Source organism: Macrobrachium nipponense, chromosome 24, assembly GCF_015104395.2.
Source record: "Macrobrachium nipponense isolate FS-2020 chromosome 24, ASM1510439v2, whole genome shotgun sequence".
Classification (NCBI taxonomy): Eukaryota; Metazoa; Arthropoda; class Malacostraca; order Decapoda; family Palaemonidae; genus Macrobrachium; species Macrobrachium nipponense.
Window position 1 is genome coordinate 8,328,618 of NC_061091.1, and position 13,548 is coordinate 8,342,165.

At 40.6% G+C, this 13,548-nt stretch overlaps 1 protein-coding gene across 1 annotated transcript in view; it reads left to right on the plus strand.

The window, feature by feature from the left end:
- The first annotated feature begins 10,089 nt into the window (after positions 1–10,089).
- LOC135205419 (mitogen-activated protein kinase kinase kinase 4-like) overlaps positions 10,090–13,548 on the plus strand; it is a 138,764-nt gene continuing 135,305 nt past the window's right edge. The window contains 1 exon segment of the mRNA XM_064235970.1: positions 10,090–10,242. Within this exon segment, the coding sequence (XP_064092040.1) occupies positions 10,129–10,242 (114 nt within the window). The 5' untranslated portion in view covers positions 10,090–10,128.

Below are 13,548 nucleotides of genomic sequence, written 5' to 3' on the forward strand. Positions count from 1 at the left end.
TGAAAATTTGCCGACGTCTGGGGCCCGCACAAAGGGGCAGACAATTGGTCCCTATCGATTGTCAGCAAAGGATACCTCATTCCCTTCTCGTCAAGACCACCATTGACGACAACTCCGAGGGAGTTGGTAGCAAGTACAAGGACTCCATCATGAATCAAGCCCTTTCTCTAGCAGTAGATCTCATGCTAGAGAAGGAGGCTATAGAACTAGTGAAAGATCCCGCTCTGCGGGCTTCTACAACAGACTTTTCCTAGTTCCGAAGAACTCAGGAGGATGGAGACCGGTGTTGGATGTAAGCGCCCTGAACGTCTTTGTGGAAAAGAGGAAGTTCGCCAGGAGACAACTTCCTCAGTGTTAGCGGCTCTTCGTCCAGGGGACTGGATGGTGTCTCTAGACCTTCAGGACGCTTTTACTTTCATGTGCCGATCCATCCTTCTTCACGAAGTATCTACGATTCATGATGGGAGGAAAACATCTTCCAATTCAAGGCCTTGTGCTTCGGCCTATCAATGCACCCCAAGTTTTCACGGGGTTAATGAAAAACGTGGCGCAGTGGCTACATTTGGAGGGAGTGAGGGTGTCGCTTTATCTCGACGACTGGCTAATTCAGAGCAGAGTCTCAAGAAAGATGTCTGGAGGACCTTCAAAAGACCCTTACATTGGCAAGTTCGCTGGGACTTCTGGTGAACTTCCAGAAGTCTCAATTAATCCCCAGTCAAGAGAGGATCTATCTGGGGATTCGGATAGCTTCTCTGGCTTTTTCGGCTTTTCCGTCGCCAGAGAGGATAGCTCGTTGCTTCGAGAAAATAACGACCTTCCTAGAGAAAGTGCATGCACAGCGAGGGAGTGGATGATCTGCTGGGACACTCTCCTCGCTGGAGCAATTCGTTTCTCTAGGAAGGTTGCATCTCAGGCCTCTACAGTTCTTCCTATACCAGAACTGGAGGCGTCTCTCCCTCAGATCTGGAGTTCTCCCTCAATAATCTCAAGGGAAATCAAGAGAGACCTTCGGTGGTGGAACAACCCACTTCGATTGTGGAAGGAATGTCTCTCTACATGCCGAACCCCAGCCATGTGTTGTTTTGTTTTTTTCCGACGCATCGGAGGCAGGTTTGGGGGGCGACGCTCGGGTGACAATAGAAGTGTCCAAGGCACCTGGAAGGGGGATCAGGTGTCCTGGCACATCAACAAGAAAGAGTTGATGGCAGTCTGGATGGCATTGAAAGCCTTCGACCCCACGTCGAAATGCAGTAGTGCAGGTCAATTCGGACAACACAACAGCCTTGGCGTACATCAAAAAACAGGGGGGGGGACGCACTCCTTCTCCCTGTACGAAACAGCAAGGGATCTTCTGCTGTGGTCTCACACAAGGAAGATCAGTCTTCTCACCAGATTCGTACAGGGAGAAAGGAACGTCAGGGCCGATCTCCTGAGCAGGAAGAATCAACTCCTGCCTTCCGAGTGGACCCTCCCACACAGAATATGCCAAGACCTGTGGAGAAGATGGGCAGACCTCACATCGATCTCTTTGCAACAGCAAAGAACGCAAGAATCGAACTTTACTGCTCCCGATCTCAGACCCAGGAGCAGTATCAGTGGATGCGTTTCTCCTAGATTGGACAGGGCTAGACGTCTACGCTTTCCCCCCTTCTTTCAAAGTACTAGGACAAACCCTCAAGAAATTTGCTATCTCGGAGAGGACAAGAATGACGCTAGTATCTCCGTTCTGGCCCGCCCAAGATTGGTTCACAGAGGTACTGGAATGGTTGGTGGACTTTCCAAGAGCACTTCCACAAAGACAAGATTTCCTCTAAAAACAACCCCACTTCGGACAGGTATCACAGAAACCTCCCCGCTTCAATTCAATCTGACTGGCTTTCGACTGTTCAAAAGTCTTGTCAGAGCGAAGGGGTTTTCGACAAAAGCTGGCTAAGGCTATCGCCTCAGCTAGAAGACCTTCGACCCTTAAAGTCTACCAGTCGAAGTGGGACGTCTTTCGCCGTTGGTGCAGGAACCAGAAGTTTTCCTCTTCCAGTACCTCTGTGACTCAATAGCAGATTTCCTAGTTTTTCCTCAGAGAAAAATGCGGTTTGGCAGTATCTACTATCAAAGGATACCGAAGCATGCTGGCTGCGGTATTCAGACATAGGAATTTAGATCTTTCGAATAACAAAGATCTTCATGATCTCTTAAGATCTTTTGAATCTTCCAAGAAAACCTCGAGCGAAGTTCCAAGTTGGAATCTGGATGTGGTTCTTCGTTTCCTGAGGTCCGCTAGGTTTGAACCACCACATTTAGCCTCCTTCAAAGATCTCACGAGGAAAGCTCTCTTTCTCATGGCTTTAGCATCAGCTAAAAGGGTTAGTGAGATTCATGCCCTAGAAGGAAGGGTAGGTTTCAAAGGAGATTCCGTGGTTTGTTCCTTCCTTCCTTCGTTTTTGGCAAAAAATGAGAACCCCTCAAAATCCGTGGCCAAGGAACTTGAGGTTCGTGGTTTATCTGCCATAGTAGGCGAAGAACCTGAAAGAACTCTTTGCCCTGTTAGGAGTTTAAAATACTACCTTCAGAAGAAGAAAACCCTTAAGGGCATTGAGGATAGACTATGGTGCTCTGTAAAGGACCCCAGCAGACCATTGTCGAAAAATGCGCTGTCTTTCTTCATTAGAAGTGTTGTGAAAGAAGCACATAAAGCTTGTAATGAGGAACATTTCAAGATCCTAAAAGTCAAGGCTCATGAAGTAAGAGCAATTGCCACTTCCTTGGCCTTTGGTTAAGAAGAATATGTCTCTTCAGAATCTTGATTGAAAACTACATTCTGGAGATGTAATTCAGTATTCGCCAACCACTACCTAAAAGACGTCAGTATTACGTATGACGAGTGCTTCGCGTTAGGCCCGTACGTATCGGCGGATTCGGTGCTGGGGCAGGGAGCTGGAACATATCCTTAGTAGTTTTTTCCCTTGTTTTTTTGGTAATTGAGTTCATATGGTTGTATGAAAAATGATGCAGGTAGGCATCGTTTTTCGTTTCGTAATACTAATAACGTTAGTTTGGTTAGGTGATCGGATTTGGTTTGAAGCTCCCTGTGTTGGTAGTGGACAGGTTCTGTCATAGAAGAGGGCGAACCCCCATTGACATGATCCGACTTGGATTCTACTAAGTAAGCGGATATCAAGTCCCGTTAGTAGACCCAAAGAGTCTTTTCAGCTGTAGGTCACGCCCTCGCTGTAGCTTCTTATGGCTATGCAGACTAATAGACAGTATCTATGAAGTCTTCAGCCTAAACAGGTAAGAACCAAGGTTATTTTTATCCTACAACAGGTGTTTGTTTTACCTTTTCTTTGTTATTTTCTGTCTTGTACCTCCACCAAGGGTGTCAATCAGCTAAGTATAGTCTGACAGGAAAGTTCATGTACAAAAATGATATTGTTATTTTACAATAAAGTTTTGTACATACTTACCTGGCAGACATATACGATTGATGGCCCGCCCAGCCTCCCTCAGGAGACAGGTATAAGAGAGAAAAATCTGGCAAGAAAGGTATGATGGTTCTTACACCCGCCTCTCAGCGGCGGGTAGGTAGATCACCTGACCTACCTGTCGCGTTAGCCGCGATTGTTTTGAAATTCTGTTCGGTGACGTCAGATACGTAAGCTAAGTATATGTCTGCCAGGTAAGTATGTACAAAACTTTATTGTAAAATAACAATATCATTTTTTTGTTTGTTTTTAAGGTGAATCTTACCACCTGTCATTTGCTTTATCTGTGACTATTGGCTTGGATTTGACAGTTGTTAAAATTTAAATAATTGTTGATGAGTGCTCCCATTAGTTACCGCCAAATCTTTGGACTTTTTGGGGTGTGACAGAAAAAAGTTTTTGTGTCATTCTCTTTTCAGTGAAAACTACAGCCATTGTGTAGACAAGTGCTCTGAATTTGGATTCTTTTTCCTTTGTCAACAGATTGATCATCTGGTTTTTGGTTTGTTATTGGCAATACGTATTGATTCCCTTCTCAATCTTCTTTCCCACCGTTATTGATACATTAATGGTCGGTGCCACCTCCTCCACTGCCCTTCTATCTGAGGCATCATCCTCCCCTGAACCTTTTTCTCCTACTTCTCCATATCTTCCTTCACTTTATCTGCCATCTAATTCTCCGTCTCACTCTTGATCTTCTTCTGTTAACTGCCCACCTCTAGCCGCCGCTCTCATATCCTTGGGTGGAAGAAAGACTGACACGTCACAAGGCTTCAAGCCCGGTCAGTGACCAGCTTCCACCCGTATAAGCATGAGTTGCCAGATGCCACAGATTCCTTGCTTTACAATCTTTAATTGTTTTTTAACCTGTTTCCAGCTGTCACCAGAAGATTATCCTATTGTGACGACCTCAGGTTTGTTAGCTATGAAAAATACAAATTGATTAAAACTTTTTAATTTATCCACTTGTTTCATAATCATAATCAAGCCTCTTCTTTCTTGTGCTACCAGTCTGTCTTGATCTTCCTTACTACTCACCAAAACCTCTGTTCTACTGTTCTGTCTTGATCTTCCTTACTACTCACCATAACCTCTGTTTTACTCAACCCTTGAGCCACCCCCTTCCAAAGACTCCTGCCATTCTCCAACCCTTCTCTGTGTCCTCCTCATTTTCAGCAGTAATGGCCAGTTCATCAGCCAACAACAACTTCATTCCAGACCTCTTCACTTAACACATCCATGTTCAGTACAAACAAAAAATTGGCTGAATGCTGACCTCTGGTATAATCCAACACTAACTTCAGTTTTCTGTTTCCCAACTCTTATGTATCCTTGTACTTTCCAACATCCTTAAATGCTTTTGATTTTTTAATTGATGCTTGCACCTCCATTCCACCTCCACTTTTCTCCTCTCGACACTCCATACATGCTTGTTCTTCCCATCAGTTCCTCTGCTTCCCCCACACATTTTCTCTCATGTCTTTCCAGATATCTTCTACTCTGTTGCCCTGGTCCTCTCTCTCCTCTCTCTCCCTCTCCCAATTTCCTCTCTCTCTCTCTCTGATTCTCTCTCCTCTCTCTCATATCTTATATTGCTCCCCCTTTTCTTTTTTTAAGGTCCCAAATCTTAATTCTAGGTCTGCTCCTCCTCTTCTTGGGTTCCTACCTCTCATTTTCAGATCCATCACCACGAAACCTATGTTGTTTAACACAAAGATCACTTTGCAGTTCGTCACATTGCTTTTGTCTGCTCCTCTAACCAGGATCTAATCTATTTGGCTTTGTACTCCCCCACTTTCATAAGGCATCAAATACTTATCCAACTTTTTAAACCATATGTTCATACAAGCCAATTCAAAACTCTGAGCCATCTCCAGTATATAATCCCCATCTTCATTTCTACTTCCAAACACATAACCTTCATGTACCTCCTCATACCCATCTCTTCTCTTTTCCCACCCTGCCATTCATATCAGCTCCTATTATTAGTTTTCTCCTCCCTCTTATTTTTCAAATGTCAGCCTCAAGCTCTTGTCTAAATAATTCATCCTTATTCAAATCTATTAGATTTTGTGAGGCAAGACCAGATTATGTTCATTGGAGCATGATATTCATGATTATGTTCATTGGAGCATGATATTCATGATTATGTTCATTGGAGCATGATATTCATGAGATAAGCATTGATCATCAAGGTGTAAATTGCAATTCAGAGAACTGGTGTTATTGCAGGGAATGTTCTTAGAAGAAATAGAGAAAATGGTAAATTGCAGAATTAGAAGAGAGAAGAAAGATTTGGAAGGAATCAAGAGAACAGCTAGGCTTGAATCTAGGTCTTTTTAGAATTAACACTCGGTCAAGAAGATAGAGATAGGTCTTTAGATTCTTGAGTGGATATAGATCCTTCTCCACCAACTAAGAAGGGCGCCTCAGTGGCGTGGTTGGTATGGTGTTGGCGTCCCGCCTCGGTGGTCACGAGTTTGATTCTCGGCCATTCCATTGAGTGAGAGATATGTGTTTCTGGTGATAGAAGTTCACTCTCAACGTGGTTTGGAAGTCACGTAAAGCCGTTGGTCCCGTTGCTGAATAACCACTGGTTCCGTGCAACGTAAAAACACCATACACACAAACCAACTAAGTAGGCTCAGAGTAGTAGATCAAATTAAATGCAGTCAGGTAATGATTCAGTTAAATGTAGAATTGAATTTTTGTATCACAAATATGAGTCTTTTGCAGTGATTTTGTCTAATATGTTGACAGGGACAGTGTCCCTTATTCCTGTTGACCCTCTTGGTGGACCAGCCTTGTCTTGTCCATCCGCAACACCCTCTGCCGACAGGCCTAGTAGTCTCATGGTTTCCAGATGAAGGCTAACATCCTAGGATGTAATGGACTGTGCCCTTTGTCTCCTGCCTGCGTACCTTGGTCCTCCGTGGACAAACTTAGATTGCGCTCGCCAAAGTACAGGTGTGGTAGGGTGAAAAGGTCTAGACCTTCTTGTTAGCCCTTTGGTGAGTGGATTAGGAGAACTTTAGCTCCTGGTCTTTCAAGGCCATCTGGTTATGGGAATACTCTTTTCCCTGATGAGGGTAATTCTATAGGCCTAGCTCTTATCATCTGCATTCTCCCTCACCTCCTCTACAGGATTTGGATATGGAGAAAAAGCACTTAGAATCTGTCTCCTTAATTTTTAGGAACTGATTCAATTCTGCTAAGATCCCTTACTCTTAAGTGCCTACAGTTTTGGGTCTGACTCTTTCTGTACCTTTTCCCTCCTTTAAGTTCTCAGACTCTGAACTTTGCAGATTTGACTTGATCACAAAGGTTTAGCCTAAGAAAATCTCCTTAAAGGGTCCTCTCTTTTTTTTTCTCTCCATGCCTGCTAGGAAGACTACAGTGTATCAAACAGACTTTCTCTCTTTTTTTTTTTTCCCGAGCTGGTTGTGGAGGCCACTTTTTGTCTGATTTTTCTGGCCAAGAGAGGCGTAATTTTAGTTTACATTTCTTGATTCAAGAGGCTGAAAAGCTTGGTCTAAACAACACTATCGAAGCCATGTCTTTTAGTGGAATTGTGCTGAACACTCTTGAACAGTGTTTGAAGGTGTTTGATGAACCTCTTCTTCCCTTGGCTGAGATCCTTTTGATAAGGCCGTAAAGTTTTTACTTCCTTAGACAATGCATTTCTTGATGTGACAGAGGAACTGTCTCATTTCATGAGCAACCTCGAAGTTTGCAGGAGAGCACCTATGCTGTCTGTTGCTCCTTCAGTCGTTGGTTCAGCTCACCTTTGGGAAAATAATAAATGACAAGCTGTCTGCATCCATAACTGCAGAGACAGAGAAAAACCAAAACAGAACTTTCCTCCACTAGTCCCAGGCCACTAAAGGGAGTTCTCCTTCCTCTTCAACTTCCTATAAATGCTTTTTCAGGCAATACTACATCTTTCTCTCAGTCTTCCTTTCCAAGCTCAGTAAGGAAGAAAGTGTCCTTTCTGCTGCAAGGATCCAGATATCATCCTGCCCAGGGAGGGAAGTTCAACTCCAATAATAGCAGGAATTCTAAGTCTTATAAAGAATAGCTCCTCGAACCCTTGGATATGTGTGGGTGGCAGGGTAGGCCACTTTGCTCGAGTATGGGAACATTTTGATATAGACTAATAGGTAAAGAAATTACTTTTGGAAGGTTATTGTATTCATTTCGGGAATTTGCCATCTCTTTAAAACCATCTCATAACCTTTCAGTCATACAGAGGCAACCTAGAGAAAAGATGGGTATTTAGAAGGCAGTATAAGGGGGTGACTACTGGTTATATCACAGGGCTTTTGCAACAGGTTATTCGTAGTTCCAAAGGCCACAGGAGGTTGGAGACTTGTCCTGCACGTATCCATGTATCCAGGCTCAGCCTCTTATGTCCAGCTGTCCCCTTTTTCTTTGGAGTTGGGAGCCATGGTCTGAGCCTCCTTGGACAGACGGGTGTGCAGATGCTTACAGTGACAAAAAATTAGTACTCTCTTCTCCCCATTTATGACTATTCAAGGAAGCTCCTATGCTTTGTCTTTTGGGAAATGCGTCAATTTTGAGCTCTTTTTGGGGTGAGTTCTGCACTCCAAGTTTTCACCAGGGTGCCAGTCCCTTCATGAAATGGCTTTAGTTACTGCAAGTAAAGATAGCTCTGGACCTAGTTGACTGGATTATCATTGTGAAGTCCAGAGAGGATTGCCTTAAGGCAAGACAGCTAATAATACATTTTTGTCTATTTTTTTATTTATTAATGTATTTCTGATTTTTATAAGTGAGATCTCTTCTCTGTATTCCCCTTTATCTTCTCTTACTTCCTAATGAGCTTGTGCCATATGAATAGGGTTTATCTTCTGTGTAATAATAATATTAATAACAACAACAACAATAATAATAATAATAATATCGGAAGGAGCCCCTCTTTAAAACAATTATTATTGAAAGATATTGCTGCATCAGCTACATTTAACTTGCAAATAGTCTTCTCTACTTTTCTAATAACTACTATCTCTATTACAATTGGCAAGTATTGTGCCGATATGATTCATCAGGAGGAGTCAATTTCAAGGATATTGTTGCATTGAAATTTATTGATTACAGAAAGTAAATAAATAAATCAAAGTATGTATAAGTCACTGTTGGGTTTAGTCAAATTCTTGTAGTGGCTAACATTTCCCTTGGTATCATCTGACTATGATCACGGCAGTGGGTCGGAGTAGACTGTAGATACTGTCGGGATCTATTCAGTATATAGTGGTAGGATCGCAGGGGGTCAACCGCTTGCTGATTTTTCATTAGTTGGTGCGCAGTGTGTTCCTGCTATTGGTTGGAGAAAGTTTTTTTCAAGATGTTTTTCGTCGTTGAAGGTCGCGCTGTTGCAGTCAACACAGACCGATGAGGTGGGGGCATGACGTCCCTGAGCATTGCATGATGATGTGTGATGTTATAGTGGCTTGAATTTTCATTGGCTTCGGGGCTGCTTGTCTCATCTGATATTCTTTGGTTGAGGTTGCTGCTCGGTCTGGTATTATTTACATTATTATTTATATTCATATGTCTTCTTGAGTTGGTGGGGAGGACGAGCACTTCCTGTGTCTTATTCAGTGAGGGTTTTTCTTGAGTTGGTGGGGAGGAAGAGCACTTCCTGTGTCTTATTCAGTGAGGTTTTTGTTTTCTTGAGTTGGTGGGGAGGAGAGCACTTCCTGTGTCTTATTCAGTGAGGGTTTTTCTTGTTGTATAAGGAGTGCTTTGTGTAATTGTAAATGCCACTGGTCAGAAGCCCTCCCTATTGTCTTAGTATTCTTGATAATGGGAGATGGCTTCCTGGTGTGCTGTCCTGGTATGGTTTTTAGTTGCTCCTTCTTGTGCGTGGCAAGAAATTCTCCGTTTCATAGAAGTCATACCAGTGTAAGGGCAGGAACATCCACGGACAGGGCATAAAAGTGGAGGAAATTAAGGGGAGTGCTCATTAATTGTTGTTTAAATTTTAACATTTATTAACCTGCACCAAGTAGCTGCAGATAAAGTAAATGATAGAGGGTAAGTTCCTAAAAAATATATTTTATCATAAAAATTACTTTTATCTGATTAGTGATTTAAATTCATTAATGTAATGCACTTCTGTAACAATAATCTTAGTTTGTAGTTCTGAAGGGATCCTAGGTACAAGTTTTTTTTTTACCAAGAGAACTTCTGGTGATATTAGTTTCATTTAGGATTGCATTAGTAGTTTCTTAGGTTTTCTTGCTGTTGGATGGTGTTGGTAGCTAACCAGTTCAAGTGCTAGGGATCATAGCTACAGTAATTTGTTTCTATTATATAGCACTGATCGAAGTTTTGCTAACTTGATCGTCATAATATTTTTTTCTACATTAGATTATAGATTTGCAGATGCCAGGTAATAAGAAAGTATGTACCATTTCTGTTTCCTTACCTTTGTGATTTATTGTAGGTTTTAAGCATTTTATTTCTGCGTTATAAAATTTAGGATTTTGTTTCATTGTACTGTATTAATAAGTGTTGCATGTTTTGAATATTTTCCCTTGTTATGAATACAAACAATTATTTACATAAACCAAAATATTTTAATCTTCACAGGAAGTATGTTGAAAAGTTGTTGCGAAACAAAGGCATGAAGAAGACCTTTGATAAAGTTAATGAGGTGATACGAGACGTCATGTATCGCTGTACTTGCATTTTGGAAGAGTCCCATCATGGGAAAACAACAGAGGGATTAAATAAAAAGGTGAGAATAGAGATTATTTAATCTTTGTAGTATTGTATACAATAAAAGAAAAATTTAAAGTACGTATATAGATGGATTAATTTACATGTTGAATTTATTAGAAAATTTTTCTATTGAAAGATTACCTAGGTTTTTCTGAGGGGGACATGTTATGTAGCCTTAACCCTGTATTGCTAGTTTTAAACTCTGGTTGATTTGATGTAGTGTGCAGATAGTCCCTATAGGACTCCTGACATCACAATAACTCTGGTTCTGTGGTAGGTTTGGCATCAGCATGACTGGTTCTTTTCTTCCAGCTACATAGCTAGAGCACAGGTCTCCTGTTCCCTGTGTCTCTTCTCTGGCCACAGTGTCCTAAAGCACTAGTGTTTGGGCTTATAGAGCCCATTTAGCTTCTGGCACCTGTGAACCTTTGGTTACAGGCCCAGTCATGGTTGCATTTCCAAATGAGATAGTTGCTGAAAAGATGTTTTTACCTATTGGCTTAATCTTATGCCCTTTTAGTATACTGTAAGAGGTGCTCTGGCAAAATTCAAGATAATCTTTCATCTTGAGCCATCACATCTTTTCATCATCATCCATGGGTGCAGCATTCTAACTCACTAGAGCAACTTTAGAAATGGAAAGACATGGCACTGTTATGAGCAAGGGTGAAGCTTATGTAGTTGTATGAGAAAGCTTTCTTCACCACAGCTGTAGATAGAGCTTCAGCTGCAACATAAGAAACAGTAGTTGAAGACTAAAGCAGAAACATCCATTGCTGGCTTCATAGAGCACATTTTTGTATAACTTCTTGGAATACGTAGGGTTCCTCTTTGGTAACTGGCCAATCATGGCAGGTAAGACTAAGTGAACAATATTGTTTCTGCAGTTAGTACATTGATTGTGTAGGCTCCTAACAAAGTCAAGACATGAAATATTGAATGGTTTGCTGCATAAGCCAATAGACCTTTACTGTGATGTGATGTCCTGAATAAATGCAAAATACTCAGTAAAATTTGCCAAAAAACATGTGTAGGAAATATTAATAGCTAGCAGGACATTTTTTTTTAAACACTAAAAAGCCACTACAGGCGGCCCTCAGTTAGCAGCAGGGGTTCTGTTCCTGGCCACTGATGCTAAGTGATTTTCGATGCTAAGCGATTTTAAAGCCTACAGCCGCTGCGCACCTTCTTTCGGAATAGTAGACCAGTTAACAGTGCCCTAGACCAGTCAAACGGCGTTGTAATCCCGCAATGGCGTATTAAGTAAAATGATATTTATGCAGTATAGTACTATAGAATTTACTGTACAGTACATTATAGTATTATAAATACTGTAAAGTGAAAAAAAACAGCTTTAATCCTTTGGGTGTCTAGAGTGTGTAAAGATATAATAAGTTTTATGCAGTGTACCGTTTGCTGTAGTGTTCAAGTTACAATAATTCGTCTCAAGATAATCCGATTTTATGAGACCAAATTACAGTAGCCTAACTTTATCCATCTTCGAGTTACATAAGTTCAAAAACAGCAAAAGAGAATGATGAAAGTATGGTTTTAACGTTATACTTGTTGCGTAAACATGTACAGCCATAGACAACTGAACGAGAAACAAATCTTTTTTCTAAGTATAACCGAATTGGATAAAAAACAATACCGTTTGGCTTGTATTTCAACATCGTACTATAGATACTACGTATTACTGTAGTTGTTATAAATGACGTTATGTAGAATAGGACTGAAATATCTTAATGTAATAACTTTATTTGCTGTAGATCAAAGATCAATCGGGAAATATACTGTTTAATTTAAACCTAGTTATAGCTGAAGCTGAGAAAACTGTTCAAGCTCCTAATGACCATTATTGTGCATCGACAACAAGGCTAAAACTCCAGTAAACGTATGCCATCAAACACAACCGTACATAAAATTGAGATAAAATCATTTTAATCAAAACTACTGTGCTTTAAAGAACACATTTTACTGTTGGTTTCATGCTGATAAAAGATAAATAATGTAAAGTTCGTATTACGATGATATAAAGGAAAATTGCGAACGGAGATCACATCATTTTTTTACTCAATAAACATGCCGCAACGTAATCTGTTAAAAAAAAATTTGTTCACAATAACATTGAGACAAATTAAGTCATATTTCCACCTAAAACTCATTGTACGTATAAGGAAAAATAACCTTCTCATATAAGTCAAGTACTATCTAGATATTCGTTTATGCTAACTAGAAGCAAGAAAATTTGCTCAGAATTGCGTTAAATATGGCGAAACAAACTCGTATTCTCCATCAGCTGATTTCCAAACCAAAACATTGGCCGCTCTGCGGAATACTGGCTTAGATTTACCGTAGTATTTTATAATACAATAATATGAGAATACATACAGTATTATTGGATACAGGGAAGTAATGTATAATTTTTTAAAAAGATTTATGGAAAAGATGCATATTTACTTTTTCTTCTGTGCTTATCTTAATCTCGAGCTCGTACGGTTGTACCAGCAAAAAATTGACCGAGTTGCACAGTTATATTTTGTACTTCTATCCCATGAAAAAACAAACATTGCAGTGTTGCAAAATTGAATGTATACGTAAGTTTTGTCTTTTAAAACCAATTTATGCGACAATTGTAAAATATAATATGTTACAAAAACAGTGATGTTCCAATACATAATAAAACGAAACCCTTTCAGTCCTTTTAACAATAGGAATGTACTTACCTTACGGCGTAGCTGGAATTACGGCTGTTGAATCTTGAACAAGGTGGTTAGGCAGTAACTACGTGGGGCAGGACACTCCACTTTACTTTCGGCCGTTTTCCGATAAAGACGTGTGTTTTTTCCCGGTGGGGTCCTTTTGGTTTATTTTTTGTTTTTAAATAATTATGCATATACGATGTTTGATATTAATACTAAACAAAGGTTTGTCCTTGGTTTTTCAATTAATATACAAACCCACTTTTTTAATAGCCTTTGTAACCGCCCCTCTACTTGTGTTAAGAGTCAGCGGCTAAGGTATACCAACATATTATTTACATTCTTTCGCCCTTTAACACTGGCTCAGACCTGCATGAGGACAAGATAAGTATTTATCGTGAGGATGAGACATGTATTTAACGTAAGTGATATTGATCCTGTAACGGTACATGTATTCATCCGGAAATTATGCTTACGCTTGGGAATTACCAAGGGAACTTCTAAGGTTTGTCCGTGTTTTGTTGTTATGGTAATTTCTCTTCTTCCTTTCACTTCCTATCGGAAGAAGGTAGAAGGATGGGCATGCAGTGTTGATGTTGGGGGATCTCCTCTCACTTCGG